Here is a 24,408-nt window from a genome sequence, read left to right as displayed (position 1 = left end):
ATTTGGAGGCAATAAGGAAAATAATAACAGTACAATATTCCAATGCATGATTGTTGAAGAAAATCATAATATTGAGTAGATCAGTCAGATGTCTATAATTCAAGATGCTACATCCAACAGTTTAGTCTAATTCATATAGGTACAGACTGCCTAGCTGTAGAGATGGGTACTTTCTTTGAGCTGTGTCTTTTTGCCTTGGGTATCTTTGTGATTGGTATACTGTTATACAATGTATTACAGTGCAACTTCCCCAAACCAATTCTTCTCAAAACTGATCACCTCTTAAAACTGAATGAAATGGCCATGCACGGAATGATGTCTCTTTATTATAGAAATAAAAATATTCCCAATACAGATCCTTCTCAATTCTGAATACTGAACCATTTTGTGTCCAAATGATTGAAATATATTGGAAGTCACTTCAGAAAACTGGCTTTACCTGAATGGTCAAGACCCAAGTTCCGACCAGCGGACTGTGAAATGAACACCAGTGGTGACAGTTTTAAATTTTTTCCCCTGTGCATATGCCTGTCACAGGTAGGATTTGTGCTCAAAACTTACCCTGATTGGGATGCTTATACTAAACATAATGTATCGTTATCTCCAATGAAAAATTTAAACCATGCTGAATGAGAACATCATTTCACCGAAGCAAGAAACGGCTACAGTTAATGTGAAAAAAGTACCTACTGATGAAAAGTTAGAAAGTGGCAGTTTCGCATCTAAATCATGGATAATTAAATAATGTTATCTTTACAAAATAGTAATATTAATCAAATATTGTTTTAGAAGATAAGTTTTTATACTGATCAATGAAAACATATATTCATCGAGACATGCCAACCATCTGACAGGAGCTATGGCAGGGCATATGTAACATTACTTACGAGATCCTCGCACAACACACAGATTTCTTTTCAACTAAATTTGCATATACATGTATCACAGTTTTTCTTCTTTACTGAAATATTTTAACTCTACAAAGATTTCTTCTGTATTCAGTTGGGCACATGCAGTGTAAATGCTGAAAGTGAGTGGAATGGTTAATGCAGTGTACAGAACAGAATCAGTTTCTTTATATCTGAGTCTGTACTGGTCAACTTGCTTCACTTCAACAAACCAAACCCTCTCTTAACCAGCCAAATATTCATGCCCCATGAATGGTCTGTTTGGAGAAGTTCCACTGTAGTTGTATTCCCTGTCACACTGTTTGTCATTTCCTGTAACATTTTTGTCTGTAACCAATCTTTGTTTGGATGCAGATGCACAGATCTGGACTGGGTTGGGTCATTACCATCTCACAAAATAACCAGCTAAATGTTCAGAGGTCCCAGGTTGGAATCCATGTCAACTGGGACTTTTGCATTTTCACTCTGCTGTCACATTTGTGCCAGCTGCTACCATTGTTACTAACTGTCTTAGTGCTTTGGAAGGGGACACCTGAACCTGAGTTGTAAATGATGTATTCAAGGAGCCAAGGAAAAGCAAAAAGTGTGTATTAGGACTCTATGTACTAAAGAAAGGTCAATGGGTTAAATAATTGGAGGTCCAGGTTTGAATCCAAGCCCACCCTCATATTAAGTGAGAAAAGACAGACAGATATATGACTGACAGAAGCAAGGAGCTATAAATAGTATACACACACGTAAGCTGGTGGAGATGGGCACTGTTTCTCATCCTCGGCCAAATTTCTCTGTTTTTCAGATTTGGATGAGTCAGTGCAACGAGCCACTCCAGCTACAATCCTGTGTCACTGTAACATGTGTAGCTTTTGTCATTTCAATGTCATTCTGACACAGACAATTAATGGAGGACGAAAAAACTCACCTCTAACACAAATTTAGTTGGGTTGACTTGGTGTCAGTTTTCATAAGGTGCCTTTAAATTAAGGAAAAAAAAGTTTCAAAAACTTCTATTTGGTGCAGTTTGATGTTATTCGTAAATGTTTCTGTTTATTTTTCAGTATAAAATGTTCCTGAGTTGTCAATCTTGGTTGGAGTGCAGTCTAATGATTTCTGACTGATAGTTAAGTACAGTTTATAGGAGATAATTTTATAGGAAGTGGATATTTAACGAAGTTGAGTGGTTCACCTGTCTCTCAAGCAGACTTGGAAACTTTCTGTAACTTGTACTCTCTGTGTGTTGTAAGTTCTTGTGTATCTCTTGATGTTAATGCACATTTTCCTTAGCAATAATTTCCCATAAGTTAACTCAATTTCTTCTAGAGAATAAGATGGCATTTTTGTTGCAGCATTTTGTGTCTGTTATTCGTGACATACCGGTATATGATATACTTCGTATGAAGAGCTGTGAGGAACTGATTTTGAGCTATAACTTGAATCTTACCAGTATACTGTAGGTAAGGTCAGTTAATGTCTTTACACACACTTTAATGTTGTTTAAAACTTAACTACATGTACAGTCGAAGGTAAAACTGGTTTGACGCAGAAACAGTTTAAAGCTTACTAAGGCTGTTACAGTTATGTGTGATGATTGCAAAAAAAAAAAGACAGATACCATGGTATGCAGTTTTGTTTTCTGAGAGAAATCTTTGTGATATGTGTGGCCTCCACAGACAGGTTTTAATCCTCATCTGACTTTATTGTATGGAGTTTTTGCCTCCCATTATGATCAATATTTCAGTATTGAACAAATTTTTGTTTGTTTGTGGTTTTTTCTGTTTCCTTCTTTTGTTCTGCTCAGTAATTAATGCAATGTCTGATTTTATCTTTCTTGAAATCAATTTTATTGTTTTTTCAATCTTTGAATCAATGAAGTCTGCGATGAGTACAAAAACACCTGTTGAATTTTTAGATAAATGTGAGGCTGTTATTTAGGAGGTTGGAGGGAGAGGGAGAGGGGGAGGGGGAGACCTGAGTTACTTTATGTTTTTACGTTAGAAATCTGGCAGAAGCTATGTTATCTCTTGAGGTTAAGTCTTCTCACTCAAACTTATAGGCATGAAAAGTTTCCTGACTCAGAGAAGAATGATTCCGGATGTGGATATCAGGGTAACATGATAATGAACAAGATTGAAGGAAACAATAGAGATAATGATATTCATGGTAGAAAGGACAGTGTGATGGTTAAACAGTTAACGTGGAAACTAAATGTACAGTCTCATAGTTTCAGCATATATAAGGTAGTCTGAAGATGTGTTGATCATCTCTGCCTCTCAGAAATATTAAGATCATTGATGAACCTGTACTGTTAATGTTACGTTCATGGTTGAAATTCTTCACCTCTAATGCTCTGAATAGCATGCAGTGGACCTTCTGCATGATATTCAATGAGGTAACGACCACTTCTGCAAGGTAACCCTACCTTAGAATGATCTTCAATGGGATGTTAAACCCAACATAGAAATAAACAGCTGACTAATTATCACAATGTATAATTGTCATAGTATTGTGAATCAATGACATTTTTGTGAATCATGGTTTAGAATGATTTTGTAAGTATGGGGAGGAAGGGAATCAGGTAGGTTGGAAGGATTTCGTAAGTATGAGTAATCAAGGAAAATATAAGTATGTTCTTCATTATGTACTTCAACCAATCGGCTTAGTCTGTGTATTATCCTCTGAAACGGTGACCTTACATTGTGTATGTAGGTATAAGGACTGGTGAAGTCTGTGGGCAGTCACAGAAAAGCCAAAGATTAAGTGTAGGGTGTTATAATCTTGTGTAAATTGAAACACCTAAGGATGACTCTAGTAAGTAAGTACACTGTTTTGTAATGGTTTTCCCACATATTGCAGAATCATTAGAAAAATCTCAATTGACAGTTTAAATTTCATATTAAATTTTTGAAATTATTTAGAGAATTATTACATTATAGAGAAAACTTTACAACTTCCAAAATCTTATTTGAAATAGATACTGAAATATGATTCTTTTTATCATGTACGCAATGTTTGTTAAAAGCATCATGCATACAGATCACCAACATATTGCCAAACTCCTAAGACGTTGTAACATCAAAATTGTAGTTGTAATCATTTTAATTGATGATAACATGTAATTCACAACATGATTTATGTAATGGATGTTATCACAGTTATACAGCTGTATTATAGATAGAACATTTCTTATAACTCCCACTTTGGATGTAATGGAGGAAACAAATTTCATGTAACAATAGGACTCAAATGTAAGATTTTGTTATCATATAGCTCATATTTCTGAAGAATGAGCACAAGCTCTTAAAGAAATTTCCTTACAAAATGTACTTTCAATCAGATGGTAAGATTCTACTACAGAGATACACATGTGACATCATAAGATGTTACTGTACATGTGTCTCATGATATTTAGAACTTGACACAACCAGCTAGTTATGTGATTAAGGAGAGAGTTTTACAGAAAATCTCATTGCGATGACCTGGTTACTTATCACATAAATATCTGACAAACTTATGTCAATGTTCACCTTGATTCATAATTGGAAATACAAAGACAAACATCAATATACCTTCATATTTTGTGTCATTCATAGTTACATAATCCATTATAAAATAATTACAGAATTTTAATATCCATTTATTTCCAAATTTGTTTGTTAAAAGGAGTGACTATAGAATCAGAATGTATATGAATGTGATGGAGAAATGAATTTAATGTGAATATTTGATGAGAGGAGTTTGATAACTTGATATTTAAGACAGGTGGTTCAGACACAGGCACCAGGTGGGTGTATACATAGGCCTACACTTGGAGATAAGTTGTAGAGTAGGCCAATGTTTACATGTAGGCGTAATCTCTGCTTCAAAGACTACTTCTTACAGAACTTTAAGAATTAAGTCTAAGACATACAGGGTCACAAATTGATACAGTTGTCTAGTGGCACCAGGTTCATTGAGTTAATCCAGTAGTATACAGTGTATATCACCCCATATTAATCACGTATTCATGTCTGTCTGTTCATACGTCGTAGGTCAATCTGTCCAGTGTACTGACTGGACATAGTGTGGTGTAGTATAGGTAGGGAAATCTGTCCAGTGTCCTGACTGGACAGTGTTGTGTAGTATAGGGAGGGAAATCTGTCCAGTGTCCTGATTGGACATTGTGTTGTGTAGTATAGGGAGGGAAATCTGTCCAGTGTCCTGACTGGACAGTGTTGTGTAGTATAGGGAGGGAAATCTGTCCAGTGTCCTGATTGGACATTGTGTTGTGTAGTATAGGGAGGGAAATCTGTCCAGTGTCCTGATTGGACATTGTGTTGTGTAGTATAGGGAGGGAAATCTGTCCAGTGTCCTGATTGGACATTGTGTTGTGTAGTATAGGGAGGGAAATCTGTCCAGTGTCCTGACTAGACAGTGTTGTGTAGTATAGGGAGGGAAATCTGTCCAGTGTCCTGATTGGACATTGTGTTGTGTAGTATAGGGAGGGAAATCTGTCCAGTGTCCTGACTGGACAGTGTTGTGTAGTATAGGGAGGGAAATCTGTCCAGTGTCCTGATTGGACATTGTGTTGTGTAGTATAGGGAGGGAAATCTGTCCAGTGTGCTGATTGGACAGTTTTGTGTAGTATAGGGAGGGAAATTGGCCAGTGTCCTGACTGGACAGTGTTGTGTAGTAAAGGGAGGGAAATCTGTCCAGTGTCCTGACTGGACAGTGTTGTGTAGTAAAGGGAGGGAAATCTGTCCAGTGTCCTGACTGGACAGTGTTGTGTAGTATAGGGAGGGAAATCTGTCCAGTGTCCTGATTGGACATTGTGTTGTGTAGTAAAGGGAGGGAAATCTGTCCAGTGTCCTGACTGGACAGTGTTGTGTAGTATAGGGAGGGAAATCTGTCCAGTATCCTAATTGGACATTGTGTTGTGTAGTAAAGGGAGGGAAATCTGTCCAGTGTCCTGACTGGACAGTGTTGTGTAGTATAGGGAGGGAAATCTGTCCAGTATCCTGATTGGACATTGTGTTGTGTAGTATAGGGAGGGAAATCTGTCCAGTGTCCTGACTGGCAGTGTTGTGTGGTAAAGGGAGGGAAATCTGTTTGATGTCCTGATTGGACATTGTGTTGTGTAGTAAAGGGAGGGAAATCTGTCCAGTGTCCTGACTGGCAGTGTTGTGTGGTAAAGGGAGGGAAATCTGTTTGATGTCCTGATTGGACATTGTGTTGTGTAGTAAAGGGAGGGAAATCTGTCCAGTGTCCTGACTGGCAGTGTTGTGTAGTAAAGGGAGGGAAATCTGTTTGATGTCCTGATTGGACATTGTGTTGTGTAGTAAAGGGAGGGAAATCTGTCCAGTGTCTTGACTGGCAGTGTTGTGTAGTATAGGGAGGGAAATTTGTTTGATGTCCTGATTGGACATTGTGTTGTGTAGTAAAGGGAGGGAAATCTGTCCAGTGTCCTGACTGGACAGTGTTGTGTAGTATAGGGAGGGAAATTTGTTTGATGTCCTGATTGGACAGTGTTGTGTAGTAAAGGGAGGGAAATCTGTCCAGTGTCCTGACTGGACAGTGTTGTGTAGTATAGGAAGGGAAATTTTACTTATGACTGTGTTGTGTAGTATAGGTGTAGAATTAATTGTTCAGATTAATAATAGGTGCTAATTTGTTTCAGTTTCCATGGCAACAATCACCAATTATTATCTTGTGATAGAATGATTTATAATCATGTTTTCTGCTACCCCCCCCCCCCTCCAATCTAGAATTTGATGCAGCAGAGCACTCAAACGTGAGGAATGTACCTTCAAAACAATGATATGAATTTATCATCAAGCTTGTGTGTTGACATTCTGAATGAAGCATATCAAACGACATGTACGCATTAAACACGATGTCCTGTATATATAATGATGAAGAAGTCGAGTAATTAATACCTGGAATCTGTGATAATTTATGTAGCCAGATTTTTAGACGTGGATTCCTGTGGTCCTAAAACAATTAATACCTGGAATATGTGGTAATTAATGTAGCTACATTTTTAGTCATATATTTTCCTGTGATCCTAAAACAAGTGAAATTGACGTAAAACTAGAAAAAAAAATCCCTGCTTTCTATTTCATTAATGAATGGACTTAATATGATACCAATGGATGCCTACTAGAGATGTCTGTTACTTTGTTCTGAAGAAATTACCTGTAAGGTAATCACTGGTTCCTATAGGTTGTCCATTCCATCAGGTATACATTACAGGTGTGGACGTATCCCCTGGGGACAATTTTCACCTGTTTGAACTGTAATTACTATTTCTACCTGTTGACTGTCATTACCTGGTGTGACATCAAGTCACTTGCCACTTTCAGTCAGCGACTTACGCCAGTCGACAGGTGCTATAACTAGATAGTCATAAGGCGGAGGAAGTTGGTGAATTCTCACCTGTGATGTTGGCATCTGACAGAAAACTTTTTTTTTTAAGAAATATTACTGAGATTTCTACCTCTTCAACAGAGAATTGCTTTACTGAGGAGTGGGATATGTCAGCATTATTCTAGTGATTTTGAAACAACAAACTCATCTATAGGTTTTCCTGTGGATTTATCTATAGAGGGTTCAAGGATGTTACTTAAAAGCCGGAAACCATTGTCATCATCCCAGTGATTCTCAGGCTTCAATTTGCAATTTTACTTGTAAATTTACCTGGAAATTTGCTTCAATTCACCTGTTTATTTACCAGTGGTTTACCAGTGGATTTACCTGTGGATTTACCTGTATATTTACCTAGATTTACCTGTTGATGTACCTGTAGATTTATCAGAAGATTAATCAATAGGACAAACAATTACCTACAGCAAATGATGTTACTTTAAATTGGGAGTGCCTCTACCATAAGAGATTCATGGACAGTTGATGTTGGAATCTCACCTGTGTCCCCTGTCAAGGATACCTTTATCCCAGATATACACCATTTCATTTGATTGTCTTATCAATCTCTTGATCATTTTGTGTGTATGATGTGAGGTTTGTATGTGGATGACCCCTGGGCTTACTTTCTGTGTTGGATATTGCAGTGACATGGATGTGTCAGGTCTGTTAACATATCACCTGTCAATGTAGGATCTATATGTCTATTAGTGTTCATACCTGACATCTGACCTCATTTCTATCTGACCTTGATATTGCCATCCTCCATAAGTGACTAAATCTTTGTAAACAGGGTGAATCAACTGGACTCACCTGTCATGTTTGATTGGTGACAATGAACAGAATGGTCATAAAATTGTCCAGATCACCTTCCAGATGTTCTTTAAATGTTTCCAACTGCCCTCTTGTATCTTTTTCTAGCTTTCTCTTACTGTAGTATTGTGTGATTAAGCTCCTTCCATCCCCTTCAAACCCCTCAACATCCTCTAGCCCCCTTCTTCAGCTTCAGACCTCCTGTAGGCCTGTCTCTCCTGTCCTCAGTTTTCTCCTTGAGACCCCCTGTAAGCCTCTCTCTCTCTTTGAGACCCCCTGTAAGCCTGTCTCTCCCGTCCTCAGCCTTCTCCTTCAGACCTCCTGTGGGCCTGTCTCTCCCATCCCCAGCTTCTCCTTGAGACATCCTGTAAGCCTGTCCCTCTCCTTGAGACCCCCTGTAAGCCTGTCTCTCCCGTCCTCAGCCTTCTCCTTCAGACCTCCTGTAGGCCTGTCTCTCCCATCCCCAGCTTCTCCTTGAGACATCCTGTGAGCCTGTCCCTCTCCTTGAGACCCCCTGTAAGCCTGTCTCTCCCGTCCTCAGCTTCCCCTTCAGACTTCCTGTAGGCCTGTCTCTCCAGTCCCCAGCTTCTCCTTGAGACATCCTGTAAGCCTGTCCCTCTCCTTGAGACCCCCTGTAAGCCTGTCTCTCCCATCTTAAGCCTTCTCCTTCAGACCCCTTGTAAGCCTGTCTCTCCATCCTTAACTTTCACCTCAGACCCCCTGTAAGTGTGTTCCTCCCATCCTCATCTTTTCCCTCCAAACCGCCTGTTAGTCTATCCCTCCCATCCTCAGCTCAGCCCTCCAGACCCCATGTAAGGCTGTCCCTTCCATCCTCAGCTTCCTCCTCCAGTGATGACTGCCCTACCCTGGTGACAGACCTATGCCTTTCCTTTCCAGGTCCCATAGGATATCCTCTATAGGGCCCTGACCTATAAGTCCTCCTGTAGTGACTGCCCTATTGCTGGTGACAGACCTGGTCTGTGTTGATTATCTATATATAGCCGTTCATGTTTTACATTGCTTGTTTACACTTTGGGAGGAGAGAATTCCGTCATGTGCTGGCTGAAAGTGACTGTTGGATAAAATTCACTGTAGTTATTTTGAATAAGATCAGGATGGGTCAGGTCTAAGTTCTGACAAATGTGACACTGGAGGAGAGAAAACATAAGGTATACACAACATCAGTGGACAGAGTATAGATGGTATGAGGATACCAGAGAGAGCATCTTTCAGACTTAATGGTCATGGCTCTGTGATGACAGCTATGCAATAAACTCTATTCTTTGAATTGGATTATAGAATAAAACTCTGAATGCTACACATACATACTGTGCTGTAATTGATTGTCGTCATAATTGACTCAGAAAGTTTCAATTCCTCTGTGGGCATGGAAACCTGTCCTGGGGCAAACATTCTACATGGTGTTTTAAGATAAGCTAGAAAAGCTGTGGTGATGTATAAAGATCAGATTTGTTGTAAAGGCTGGTCACTGACAGATTGTTGTAAATAGATTCCTAGATCAGGATGGAGGATAGCCAGATCATATACAAACAAATGACTCCCGTGTATGACATGTATGATGGCGAGGAGGAGGAGATATATGTAAGTATAGACCCATATTCTCTCACTCCAGACAGAATTGTCCACCATTTTGACAGGGATGGATTTTCCTGTCTCACTCAGGGGTAAAAGATAGGGGAATTACCCTTCTGCTAAAATTGTGTGACATCGATGGCAATAATGATATAACATCAAGTCAGCAATGCTAAATCACATCATGAATGTCATACATTCAAATAATGTCAACCAATTGCACGAATATAAGAGAAATTGAATCATTCAGCCCCGCAGGTGTGAAACGGGAATATATTAGTCCTAAATCAACCTCCTGGGTAAGATTCTCAAAAAAACACACACTTGGCAAGCCTCATGTTTGTCAGCTGAAGTATCTGCCTCCTCTGGTCCGAGATTATCCTGTTGTATTCCTCCCAGTAACCTAGGGAGGATGTTGGTTGATATGCTTCAGAGGAGTGACATGTGACCATAGAAATTCTTTTTAAAAATCAACAAGCATAAATTTTCAAAATATTGTGAAGACTGTTTATGTTTGAAACCTGTAGAAAATATTAAGATGCTTCTCTATCATGTAAAACTTATATAAAATTTATCTTAATTAACATCTGTAAGGTGTGTTAAAGCTACATCAGGTGGGTCCACCCAAAAGGTATGAGTAGTAAATAAGGTGTGTCACTGACGCACTCCCAATAGGCGTGAAGATATGGTCTAAAGGATACACAATTTAGTGATGACTGTTATGTCAGAATTAATATGTAACCCGTTCTATTGCAATGATATCCTGTATTATGATTCATATATGAATGATCACATACTTTTTATATTTCAAATATCAATTTTACAGAGAAATTTATTAAAATTTTAAACATTTGTCAGAATTAAGTAATTTTTAAGGTACTCACATTAGGTAAAATAGTTTACATTAAGTCATTGTTTCGGAATGTTTTCATCCCTACCCAAAATTCTTGATAACATGTATTTATTTATAGACAGTATACAATTTGCTGTTATGTATTATAGTACTTCAAACATTATATCTGTGATGTGTGATTATAGATTTAACTACCTGATGAGTATGGTGATATTGTGTTAGAGTTAAGGCTATATGCTACCTTACAGTTATTAATGGTGATATTGTGTTAGAGTTAAGGCTATATACTAACTTACAGTTATTAATGGTGATATTGTGTTAGAGTTAAGGCTATATGCTACCTTACAGTTATTAATGGTGATATTGTGTTAGAGTTAAGGCTATATACTACCTTAGAGTCATTAATGGTGATATCGTGTGATGTTGTTACAGTTAAGGCTATATGCTACCTTACAGTTATTAATGGTGATATTGTGTTAGAGTTAAGGCTATATACTACCTTAGAGTCATTAATGGTGATATTGTGTGATGTTGTTAGAGTTAAGGCTATATGCTACCTTACAGTTATTAATGGTGATATTGTGTTAGAGTTAAGGCTATATACTACCTTAGAGTCATTAATGGTGATATTGTGTGATGTTGTTAGAGTTAAGGCTATATGCTACCTTACAGTTATTAATGGTGATATTGTGTTAGAGTTAAGGCTATATACTACCTTACAGTCATTTAATATAATACACAACATATCTGTGATGTTTTGATAAGTTTAAGGTCATAAAGTATTGTATTCATACACTGCTTTTTGTGTTACAGTTAAGGGTTTATGCTTCCTTAACAATAAACTTATTTTGCTTTAAAGTTAAGGTCTTAAGCTACCTTAGCTAAACCCCTAATCAAGCATTAAATACTGGTCAAGGTAATGCAATATTATAATGTAAAAATTAAATTATCACTCCTGATAGACAAATGATATGTCAGCTGACAACCAGTATTTTATTTGAAATCACCTGCCACCTATGGACCTGATATCATTGCATATCTCAGGCCAGCTGGATATTTGGTGTCTAAATCTCAGATGTGCAGATACAGTGCTGTATAAATAAATTTTGAAAGGAATGTTTACAAAATAAAGAAATGTATCTTTCAAATACTTAAATTTATTTTCATTTAGGCAGGAAACCAAAGAGGCGTATTTGCTCTTGGTTTTTTGCACCTTGAAAGAATGAATTAAGATTTGAATATGACTTTTTATTCTGAAATACATTTTTGGTTGCCAGATTTTAATCTGCAACACAAAAAGCTTGAGAGATGGGCTTATTACAGGACAATGATACAGTATTTGTTAGCATCCTTTCTTAAACTGCAGTGGATGTCAGTGCCCTTATCACCAGGCATGGGCTTATTGTCGGATAAGTCTGAATCTCCAACACAAAGTAATGAGTGGGTTTATTACAGAGTATTGTTGCATTTGTTGGCTTAAATTCTACTGAGTCTGCAATAGATTTTGATGGGCTTATTACTAGGCATGGGCTGTAAAATATAATCATATGTTGATAATGTAGTTGTAAAATCTTCCGTGAACCAAGGTATGTGTTCTAATCATTGTGTTCAGTGAATCATATTATAATTAGTTATAGGTACTCAGCTTATCCTAATGGTGCATTATATTACTACTATAAACTAATCATGTACAGACAGAAATGTGAAGACTTTATCATCACCTCTCTAATGACACCCTCTACCCCGAGTGATTCAACTGTCTTATAAGTTACAGTAAATATCCTAATAATGACACCCTCTACCTGGAGTGATTCAACTGTCTTATTAGTTACAGTAAATATCCTAATAATGACACCCTCTACCTGGAGTGATTCAACTGTCTTATTAGTTACAGTAAATATCCTAATAACGACACCCTCTACAAGATAGGGAGTGATTCAACTGTCTTATTAGTTACAGTAAATATCCTAATAATGACACCCTCTACAAGATAGGGAGTGATTCAACTATCTTATAAGTTATAGTAAATATCCTAATAATGACACCCTCTACCCGGAGTGATTCAACTATCTTATAAGTTACAGTAAATATCCTAATAATGACACCCTCTACAAGATAGGGAGTGATTTAACTATCTTATAAGTTACAGTAAATATCCTAATAATGACACCCTCTACCCGGAGTGATTCAACTATCTTATAAGTTACAGTAAATATCCTAATAATGACACCCTCTACAAGATAGGGAGTGATTCAACTATCTTATAAGTTACAGTAAATATCCTAATAATGACACCCTCTACAAGATAGGGAGTGATTCAACTATCTTATAAGTTACAGTAAATATCCTAATAATGACACCCTCTACAAGATAGGGAGTGATTCAACTGTCTTATTAGTTACAGTAAATATCCTAATAATGACACCCTCTACCCGGAGTGATTCAACTGTCTTATTAGTTACAGTAAATATCCTAATAATGACACCCTCTACAGTGATTCAACTATCTTATAAGTTACAGTAAATATCCCAATAATGACACCCTCTACCCGGAGTGATTCAACTATCTTATAAGTTACAGTAAATATATCTTATAAGTTACAGTAATAATGACACCCTCTACCCGGAGTGATTCAACTATCTTATAAGTTACAGTAAATATCCTAATAATGACACCCTCTACCCGGAGTGATTCAACTATCTTATAAGTTACAGTAAATATCCTAATAATGACACCCTCTACCCGGAGTGATTCAACTATCTTATAAGTTACAGTAAATATCCTAATAATGACACCCTCTACCCGGAGTGATTCAACTATCTTATAAGTTACAGTAAATATCCTAATAATGACACCCTCTACCCGGAGTGATTCAACTATCTTATAAGTTACAGTAAATATCCTAATAATGACACCCTCTACCCGGAGTGATTCAACTATCTTATAAGTTACAGTAAATATCCTAATAATGACACCCTCTACCCTAATAATGACACCCTCTACAAGAGTGATTCAACTATCTTATAAGTTACAGTAAATATCCTAATAATGACACCCTCTACCCGGAGTGATTCAACTATCTTATAAGTTACAGTAAATATCCTAATAATGACACCCTCTACCCGGGAGTGATTCAACTATCTTATAAGTTACAGTAAATATCCTAATAATGACACCCTCTACAAGATAGGGAGTGATTCAACTATCTTATAAGTTACAGTAAATATCCTAATAATGACACCCTCTACCCGGAGTGATTCAACTATCTTATAAGTTACAGTAAATATCCTAATAATGACACCCTCTACCTGGAGTGATTCAACTGTCTTATTAGTTACAGTAAATATCCTAATAATGACACCCTCTACAAGATAGGGAGTGATTTAACTATCTTATAAGTTACAGTAAATATCCTAATAATGACACCCTCTACCATTCAACTATCTTATAAGACAGTAAATATCCTAATAATGACACCCTCTACCCGGAGTGATTCAACTATCTTATAAGTTACAGTAAATATCCTAATAATGACACCCTCTACCCGGAGTGATTCAACTATCTTATAAGTTACAGTAAATATCCTAATAATGACACCCTCTACCCGGAGTGATTCAACTATCTTATAAGTTACAGTAAATATCCTAATAATGACACCCTCTACAAGTGATTTAACTATCTTATAAGTTACAGTAAATATCCTAATAATGACACCCTCTACCCGGAGTGATTCAACTATCTTATAAGTTACAGTAAATATCCTAATAATGACACCCTCTACAAGATAGGGAGTGATTCAACTATCTTATAAGTTACAGTAAATATCCTAATAATGACACCCTCTACAAGATAGGGAGTGATTCAACTATCTTATAAGTTACAGTAAATATCCTAATAATGACACCCTCTACAAGATAGGGAGTGATTCAACTGTCTTATTAGTTACAGTAAATATCCTAATAATGACACCCTCTACCCGGAGTGATTCAACTGTCTTATTAGTTACAGTAAATATCCTAATAATGACACCCTCTACAAGATAGGGAGTGATTCAACTATCTTATAAGTTACAGTAAATATCCCAATAATGACACCCTCTACCCGGAGTGATTCAACTATCTTATAAGTTACAGTAAATATCCTAATAATGACACCCTCTACAAGATAGGGAGTGATTCAACTATCTTATAAGTTACAGTAAATATCCTAATAATGACACCCTCTACCCGGAGTGATTCAACTATCTTATAAGTTACAGTAAATATCCTAATAATGACACCCTCTACCCGGAGTGATTCAACTATCTTATAAGTTACAGTAAATATCCTAATAATGACACCCTCTACCCGGAGTGATTCAACTATCTTATAAGTTACAGTAAATATCCTAATAATGACACCCTCTACCCGGAGTGATTCAACTATCTTATAAGTTACAGTAAATATCCTAATAATGACACCCTCTACCCGGAGTGATTCAACTATCTTATAAGTTACAGTAAATATCCTAATAATGACACCCTCTACCCGGAGTGATTCAACTATCTTATAAGTTACAGTAAATATCCTAATAATGACACCCTCTACCCGGAGTGATTCAACTATCTTATAAGTTACAGTAAATATCCTAATAATGACACCATCTACAAGAAAGGGAGTGATTCAACTATCTTATAAGTTACAGTAAATATCCTAATAATGACACCCTCTACAAGATAGGGAGTGATTCAACTGTCTTATAAGTTACAGTAAATATCCTAATAATGACACCCTCTACCCGGAGTGATTCAACTATCTTATTAGTTACAGTAAATATCCTAATAATGACACCCTCTACCCGGAGTGATTCAACTATCTTATAAGTTACAGTAAATATCCTAATAATGACACCCTCTACAAGATAGGTAGTGATTTTAAGACGTAAATAGATTGGAAATAGGCTAAAATGAAAATAAAGAATTAAAAAATTTCAAATCTAGATTATGACGTATCATGATTAATGAAAGTGTACTGTATCTGTCATTGTTAAAACACTAAGGCATAATTCATTGGTAGGTATGTAAATTATACAAGTATGTAAATATGATACGTAGTTTATGGTGATCTCACCTAAGTATGTAAATATCTGCTAGAGGGTGTTTTTTCAAGACTGTCTTCTCATCATACTGAATTTGGTTAAAAAGGAAATTTATAAAGTAGTCACTGTTTTCAAATTCATTATGAATTATTTGGCCTAGACAAGTTATGAAATATCGGAATCACAAGCAGAAAGTGAAATTTTTGTAGATCATTACCATATTTATCCTATGGTAAACCCTGGAGTCTGAATATATAACTGTCTCAAAGTAGGAAGATAGGCTTATCACAAAGACACAATAGGTGTAGATGGGCTTAATGTTACTACGTGGAGGCTTGCTTGATCCTGAGTGTGATATAGATTACATTTTCAGTAGAAATAAAAAAGATTTTTAGTGTGTCTGTTTCTAAGGTTTGCAGGCAATGAAACATTGTGAATGCTGTCTCATATCTCAATGTATACCTCATGCAGTCCTTAGCTATCCTTAGTCAAGTCTTTGTGAGTTTGGAATCACATCATTTCGTTTTGTTACAAATTTGTGTGCTGATAAAAATCTGTCTCTTTGTAACAGTTACATTTCATTTACAAAGAAGACACTCCATCAATATATGTAAAGCTAGGTGAAAGCTTTCATCTTATGCACTGTGAATTGTTAATTGTGTGAGAAGGTCTGCCGGGGTCAGACAAAGGTGAAAGTACACAGGTTCTGACCACTAGAGACCTGATTAGTATTCCATACATAGAAAAGGGGGATATGGTGATAAATCATATCCCATATCAAAGAACCAGTAGGGCTGGAGGATGGTGTGGTCAGTCAGGTTTACAGTGGTCAGAGAATGCTGGGGTCAGTCAGGATTACAGTGGTCAGAGAATGCTGGGGTCAGTCAGGTTTACAGTGGTCAGAGAATGCTGGGGTCAGTCAGGATTACAGTGGTCAGAGAATGCTGGGGTCAGTCAGGTTTACAGTGGTCAGAGAATGCTGGGGTCAGTCAGGATTACAGTGGTCAGAGAATGCTGGGGTCAGTCAGGTTTACAGTGGTCAGAGAATGCTGGGGTCAGTCAGGTTTACAGTGGTCAGAGAATGCTGGGGTCAGTCAGGTTTACAGTGGTTTACAGTGGTCAGAGAATGCTGGGGTCAGTCAGGTTTACAGTGGTCAGAGAATGCTGGGGTCAGTCAGGTTTACAGTGGTCAGAGAATGCTGGGGTCAGTCAGGATTACAGTGGTTTACAGTGGTCAGAGAATGCTGGGGTCAGTCAGGTTTACAGTGGTCAGAGAATGCTGGGGTCAGTCAGGTTTACAGTGGTCAGAGAATGCTGGGGTCAGTCAGGTTTACAGTGGTTTACAGTGGTCAGAGAATGCTGGGGTCAGTCAGGTTTACAGTGGTCAGAGAATGCTGGGGTCAGTCAGGATTACAGTGTTCAGTCAGGTTTACAGTGGTCACAGAATGCTGGGACCAGTTAGGTTTACAGTGGTCAGTCAGGTTTACAGTGGTCACAGAGTGCTGGGGTCAGTCAGGTTTACAGTGCACTAAAACCTTTACCACTCTCCCTGTTTGTGAGCCTTGGTGTAAATGGATCCAGGCTTTAATTAATCAGTAAAAATTAACCCGTTTGTCTGCTTATTATGTCGTGTTTATAGATATAACTTGAAATACTTTGTAAGGTCCATCAATTCACATGTAACATCAAACCATCGACAAACACTTAAAATATCATATATGGTACCTTTTCTGACTGTTGCACTATACAGAGTTGTGGTCCTTTGTGTTCATTTTGTTGATATCAATGTTTAGCCATAGTTAGAGGGCTAGAGATTTCGGACAAAATCTGTCTCTGATCCCAGATATTAATATGACATAGAGAATGGTTATTTAACATACCTTACAGGTAATGATAGGTCTTTACCAGTGATGGAGGTGGTTTGTTAGGTTGATTAATATGTAACCAGAGGGAGACTTACCTATATTGATAAAATATTACCAAAACATGTGTAGAAAACAAAACCATTTCTATAAACATAAATATCCTGGACAACAGCAATTTATAGAAATTTCATAGGAATTAATAAGTTATTGTTTTGGTAAAACCTTATTATTACCTTGTTTCACATAGTGTGATGTTAACCATAATGGTCTAAGTTAATCGGATATTCTGCCTCTGGTTGTGTTTTGTGGAGATTAAGTATATTCAGAGCTGTCCATTTATCACAGTAATAGTAGATTAATTGAGCAGGCATTGTAATTTACATAATAATCTCTCTTTCCCACAGAAATGTTATTGACATCAATTTAACAGAATTAGGTCAAAGAATCTTCAGCACAAGAGTTTCGTATAAAGGGAGGTGATTTAGCTTTCAAAGGTAGTCTGAATAAAGGGAGGCAATTCAGCCCACAGAGAGACATGAATTCTTAAAAGGGAATGTAGTTAGTCTGACAAAGATGATTTAGTCCTCATGTATCCTTTACAAAAGGAGATAATTCAATTCTCAACTTTTTAAATTTTGTAAATAGTTTTCACTTAGATAAATTTGTGTATAGAAAAGGACTATTCCTACCTTTAAATGAGATTTTAAGTCAGAATTAAGAATATAGGGTGAGTCAGATTGGTGGAAAACTATATAATTCTTAAAGATGTAGGAAATCCCTGCACTTCCTAAGTATATGTATATGATTTATTAAATCTATGTAAGGTATTCTTACAGTACCACTACTCTCATCAAAGTGAACAGAGCTGTGTAAAAGATACTTCGTTGGGGTAACAACCATTTATTTTGAACACTCCTTTTTGCCTAGCTGTATGACAATGCATTGTATGGGATTAAGAATTCTTCCTTTTTTTATGTACTTACAGACAGGGGACCACAGAAATGATGTGTACCATGTTCTGGAGACCATCCCTGAGGACCCTGCTGAGATGATGGACCAAAAGGATGGGACTCTGGCACCTCCCTCTAGTAGGGATGGGGCAGAAAGTCCGGAGGTCATGGGTCAAAGGTTACAGGAACAGGAAATGGTAATTTTTCTTTGTTTATGTCAGTGGTATAAAGTAATGATAGAAGAGAGTTTTAATTTCAGTGTGTTTATAAAACAGCTGTCACATCAGGTCTCAGCTTTCTAGAAATCTGATCATTAATATAATACAAACCGTGATTATTCTATTACATAATATATCTTAGTAAATGATTTAGTTGTAGATATTGTCACGTACCTAAAAACATCAATGGAAAGTTATCTCCAAATTCTTTATTTTAATTCTGTTCTATCTTCTGTGTGTGCTCCTTTTTAGTGTATCAGATTTCGTTCATGTAGTAACCTATTTTTGATGTTTTCCTTTTTTTAGCATATCAAGACTTTAGAGCAAACAGCAAGTGAGCTGCAGATGAAGATTAGCTCTCTACAGCAGGAAAAATCTCGTCTAGAGGATAAAACATATGATGGCTCAAACAAGCTAAGCCTTGAGGAACGTGAAGCACAGGAAGTGCTGAAGGTCAAGGTATAATTGATGGAAACCATGGCAACATAATACTCACATTACTGAATTTTTATTTTTGTTTTGTTTATAAGATATAAATTATTCATTTTTCTTTCATGCATATGTAGATGAACTCTTATAAGATAAAAAATTCTGAAAAGTTAAAGATAAATGAAGTGATATCATACAATGCCATGTTAGGATATTCGGATAGTATGATTTATCCTATGAAATCAGTAATTGTAATCTGACCTAGTCTTCGTGGTTTGGAAGAATAAAACTCATAAATTGAATATTTAGTTACAGGTTGAGATAGGTGCTCACTGGTTTTTTTTACATTACCTGTAAAGAACTCTATTTTGCTCCTTTTGTTCAAACTATGATACATTTAAGTTTTCTGTGAGAGATCTAAAGGCTTTAGTTACCCTGAAGGTGATGGAATCTGAGTTCTCAGTGTCATTATAGAGATGCCAGGGTCACAGTCCCAGTTTTTTTCAAAGCTGTTTACATACAATGCATGAAGCTTACTGCATAAATCTTCAGGATTTCACCTTTAAATTTCCAACACTGCGAGTTGTAGCTACAAAAGGATCGCCACAGTTTCTTACATTCTATAATTAGAAAACATATTGATCTTGTAAACCTGCTTTTTATGTAAAGCTGAAATATCCTTCATTGTTAAGATAGAAAAAAGCTTTATAGGATTATAACACTTATATATATATATCTAAATATAAAGACAAAGTCTTAACACGGCAACTAAAATTCTGAATCACAATCACTAACATTTTCAAGCAGCAATCTCCATGTTGTAAGACTGGAAAACGTTCGTGATTGTGATTTGGTATTTCAGTTGTCACGTTGATGTTTTGTTTTCATATTTGTGTGTATGATACACATAAAGTGTTTATTTGAATTATGTATATACTGTGAGATTGATATACATTTAATGTTTCTTATCAATCATTTTACAAAATTCATTAATGGATTAAGAAATAGAGGATTAAACCATTTTAAGCCCTCTTCCCTGATGTATGTAAAGGTGATGGTATGTTCTGTTACCTTGGTGATGGATTCCTGTGATTGACAGCAGCAACCTAGTGAACAACCAATCAGCTAGCAGCTTTTAGGAGAGTGGGTAGTTCTATTTCCTTTTTTGACTGCGTCAAAATTTCAACAACTAATTTTTGCAGGATTCAATCTCACAAAACAACATGGAATGCAGGGAACTAACACATGGTAACCACGGTAACCAAACAAATGGATCAATTTGTGATCACAGAAACCAAACAGACAGTAACCATACCAACCAGCCATTCATTAATCAGCAAGACATTAACTGTAGCCACCAAATTAATGACCAAAACACTAAACGGGTAACGGGGGAGACAACTCCGCATAGGAAATCAGACAAAACATTTGCCTGTGGCATCACTCAAACTGATGAAGAGAAAAAACAAGATGAGAGGGGAATGGAAAAACAGATAAACAGCCAGACGTTTGATCAGAAATGTATCCAGACAGATCTTGTAGAAAAAAGAGATGTTGAGATGATGACTGTACCAATTAAACAAAAAAGCAAATCTCCTAGTCCAGGACGACGATCCCCCTCACCAGAACAACAGCCACCACCTGTAGAATTGACCAATTTCAACAGTCACATCATCCAGCTGGAGAAGGACCTAGCCAAACTACGTGACCAGAACATTACACTTCGCAGCCTCCTTCTGGATAGCAGCAGTCTAGACAGCAGTCTTCTTCAGGAAGACGAAGACGATGATGGCACTGAAACAATGGAAACCAAGATGGCTGAACTGCTGGTGATCTTTGAGGCTTTACAAGAGCGTATTTACTGCTATGAGACTGCAGAGCGACAGTTGAAAGACAGATTGAAGCTGATGGAGAGGAACATCAATGATTTAGAGGTCAGTGAGGGGTCAACAAGAGATCAGTTGGAGGAGGCAAAGAAGTGTGAGTATGAGGTCAGGAGGTCACTCTCTGTTGCCCACCTCAAGGTCAAGGATCTCAAAGAAATTATACTGGACAAGGACACCATGGAAACAACTCTGGCTGAAAAGGTAACGGCTTACAGCATGGAATGACCAGTCAGCATCCAACGCATGGCGCATACATACAGCAACAACTTATCAAAAGATTTGTTGTTATTGAGCATGTCTGAAATGATTAAAAACAAGACGTTACTTTCTATAACTGAAGCATGGGAGTTTTCTACGTCAAGACTTTCATCCGAATGTAACAAATATTCTGGTCAATATTAATCTACTAACATATATACATGAGAATGCAAATGTTTTTTAATCCAATATTTTTCTTCCAGCTCTCTCAAATCTCTAGGTCTGGTTGTAAGGTCATGGTAGTTTGTGAGTCTGGTTACTTAAATAAGGAAGGAAAGGTAATTTGTAGACCATATGGAAGGTTATTTGTTGATCATTATAAAACGGTTGTTTAAAAGTCATTGTATAAAGGGAAAGAGAAAGTTATTTGTTGGTCAGTGCGAAGGAAAGAAAGGCTGTTTGTTGTTTGCTATATAGATTTATGTTGAAAGTCATTTGTGAGTAGGGCCATGATAGTTGAGTCAGTAGAATATTGGCCTACATAACCTAAGGTGAAGATGACAGGTGCGTGGCTTGACACTCCCACATATAGCCAATATGACAGGTGCGTGGCTTGACACTCCCACATATAGCCAAGATGCTAGGTGCATGGCTTGACACTCCCACATATAGCGAAGATCCTAGGTGCATGGCTTGACACTCCCACATATGGCCAAGATCCTAGGTGCATGGCTTGACACTCCCACATATAGCCAAGATGCTAGGTGCGTGGCTTGACACTCCCACATATAGCCAAGATGCTAGGTTCGTGGCTTGACACTCCCACATATAGCCAAGATGCTAGGTGCGTGGCTTGACACTCCCACATATAGCGAAGATCCTAGGTGCATGGCTTGACACTCCCACATATAGCCAAGATCCTAGGTGCGTGGCTTGACACTCCCACATATAGCGAAGATCCTAGGTGCATGGCTTGACACTCCCACATATGGCCAAGATCCTAGGTGCATGGCTTGACACTCCCACATTTAGCCAAGATCCTAGGTGCGTGGCTTGACACTCCCCACCTATGGCCAAGATGCTAGGTGCGTGGCTTGACACTCTCACATATAGCCGAGATGCTAGGTGCGTGGCTTGACACTCCCACATATGGCCAAGATCCTAGGTGCGTGGCTTGACACTCCCACATATAGCGAAGATCCTAGGTGCGTGGCTTGACACTCCCCACCTATGGCCAAGATGCTAGGTGAATGGCTTGACACTCCCACATATAGCGAAGATCCTAGGTGCATGGCTTGACACTCCCACATATAGCCAAGATCCTAGGTGCGTGGCTTGACACTCCCACATATAGCCAAGATCCTAGGTGCATGGCTTGACACTCCCACATATGGCCAAGATGCTAGGTGCGTGGCTTGACACTCCCACATATGGCCAAGATGCTAGGTGCGTGGCTTGACACTCCCACATATGGCCAAGATGCTAGGTGCGTGGCTTGACACTCCCACATATAGCCAAGATCCTAGGTGCATGGCTTGACACTCCCACATATAGCGAAGATCCTAGGTGTGTGGCTTGACACTCCCACATATAGCGAAGATCCTAGGTGCATGGCTTGACACTCCCACATATAGCCAAGATGCTAGGTGCATGGCTTGACACTCCCACATATAGCCAAGATGCTAGGTGCGTGGCTTGACACTCCTACATATAGCCAAGATCCTAGGTGCATGGCTTGACACTCCCACATATAGCGAAGATCCTAGGTGCATGGCTTGACACTCCCACATATAGCCAAGATGCTACGTGCGTGGCTTGACACTCCCACATATAGCCAAAATCATAGGTGCGTGGCTTGACACTCCCACATATAGCCAAGATCCTAGGTGCGTGGCTTGACACTCCCACATATAGCGAAGATCCTAGGTGCGTGGCTTGACACTCCCCACCTATGGCCAAGATGCTAGGTGCGTGGCTTGACACTCCCACATATGGCTAAGATCCTAGGTGCGTGGCTTGACACTCCCACATATAGCCAAGATCCTAGGTGCGTGGTTTGACACACCCAACCGTGGTCATTTATGTTTCTCTGGAAGTTGAGATACAGACTGTTCATTACTGATGTGGTTGTGTCTTTAGGCAAGACACCTTTATTGGAGCGGAAATGTGATAAGTCACCATATGTTATTTAGTGGATAGCCACCATCTACTACAGGGTAACTACATCTTATAATGACCTTGGCTGTTCATAGTGTAGTAAATACATCAATCATATCATCATGATATAGTGGTATCCAAAAGGTCCTTTGTAATAAAGAATAAAGAGGTATGTTATGTTGAAGATTGTACATCAGAATATAGAGGTCTGTTGAAGATTGTACGTCAGAATATTGAGGTCTGTTGAAGATTGTACGTCAGAATATAGAGGTCTGTTGAAGATTGTACGTCAGAATATAGAGGTCTGTTGAAGATTGTACGTCAGAATATTGAGGTATGTTGAAGATTGTACATCAGAATATTGAGGTACATTGAAGATTGTACATCAGAATATTGAGGTATGTTGAAGATTGTACATCAGAATATTGAGGTCTGTTGAAGATTGTACGTCAGAATATTGAGGTATGTTGAAGATTGTATGTCAGAATATAGAGGTCTGTTGAAGATTGTACGTCAGAATATTGAGGTCTGTTGAAGATTGTACGTCAGAATATTGAGGTATGTTGAAGATTGTACATCAGAATATTGAGGTACATTGAAGATTGTACGTCAGAATTTTGAGGTATGTTGAAGATTGTACATCAGAATATTGAGGTCTGTTGAAGATTGTACGTCAGAATATTGAGGTCTGTTGAAGATTGTACGTCAGAATATTGAGGTATGTTGAAGATTGTATGTCAGAATATAGAGGTCTGTTGAAGATTGTACGTCAGAATATTGAGGTCTGTTGAAGATTGTACGTCAGAATATTGAGGTATGTTGAAGATTGTACATCAGAATATTGAGGTACATTGAAGATTGTACGTCAGAATTTTGAGGTATGTTGAAGATTGTACATCAGAATATTGAGGTCTGTTGAAGATTGTACGTCAGAATATTGAGGTCTGTTGAAGATTGTATGTCAGAATATAGAGGTCTGTTGAAGATTGTACGTCAGAATATTGAGGTCTGTTGAAGATTGTACGTCAGAATATTGAGGTATGTTGAAGATTGTATGTCAGAATATAGA

At 37.8% G+C, this 24,408-nt stretch overlaps 1 protein-coding gene across 2 annotated transcripts in view; it reads left to right on the top strand.

Moving 5' to 3' along the window:
* Positions 1 to 24,408, top strand: part of LOC132546945 (nuclear anchorage protein 1-like) — a 113,941-nt gene that overhangs the window by 52,113 nt on the left and 37,420 nt on the right. For both annotated transcript variants that reach the window (XM_060210675.1, XM_060210674.1), the window contains exons 12-14: positions 18,487 to 18,648; positions 18,976 to 19,128; positions 20,301 to 21,185. In XM_060210675.1, coding sequence (XP_060066658.1) covers positions 18,487 to 18,648; positions 18,976 to 19,128; positions 20,301 to 21,185 — 1,200 coding nt within the window. The remainder of the gene's footprint in view (positions 1 to 18,486; positions 18,649 to 18,975; positions 19,129 to 20,300; positions 21,186 to 24,408) is intronic.

The sequence above is a fragment of the Ylistrum balloti genome, unplaced genomic scaffold (genome assembly GCF_031769215.1).
Source record: "Ylistrum balloti isolate Yb309-2 unplaced genomic scaffold, AGI_CSIRO_Ybal_v1 Utg369922, whole genome shotgun sequence".
Classification (NCBI taxonomy): domain Eukaryota; kingdom Metazoa; phylum Mollusca; class Bivalvia; order Pectinida; family Pectinidae; genus Ylistrum; species Ylistrum balloti.
The sequence above is the reverse complement of the archived record's forward strand: the minus strand, read 5'-3'. Positions and strand labels throughout refer to the sequence as shown.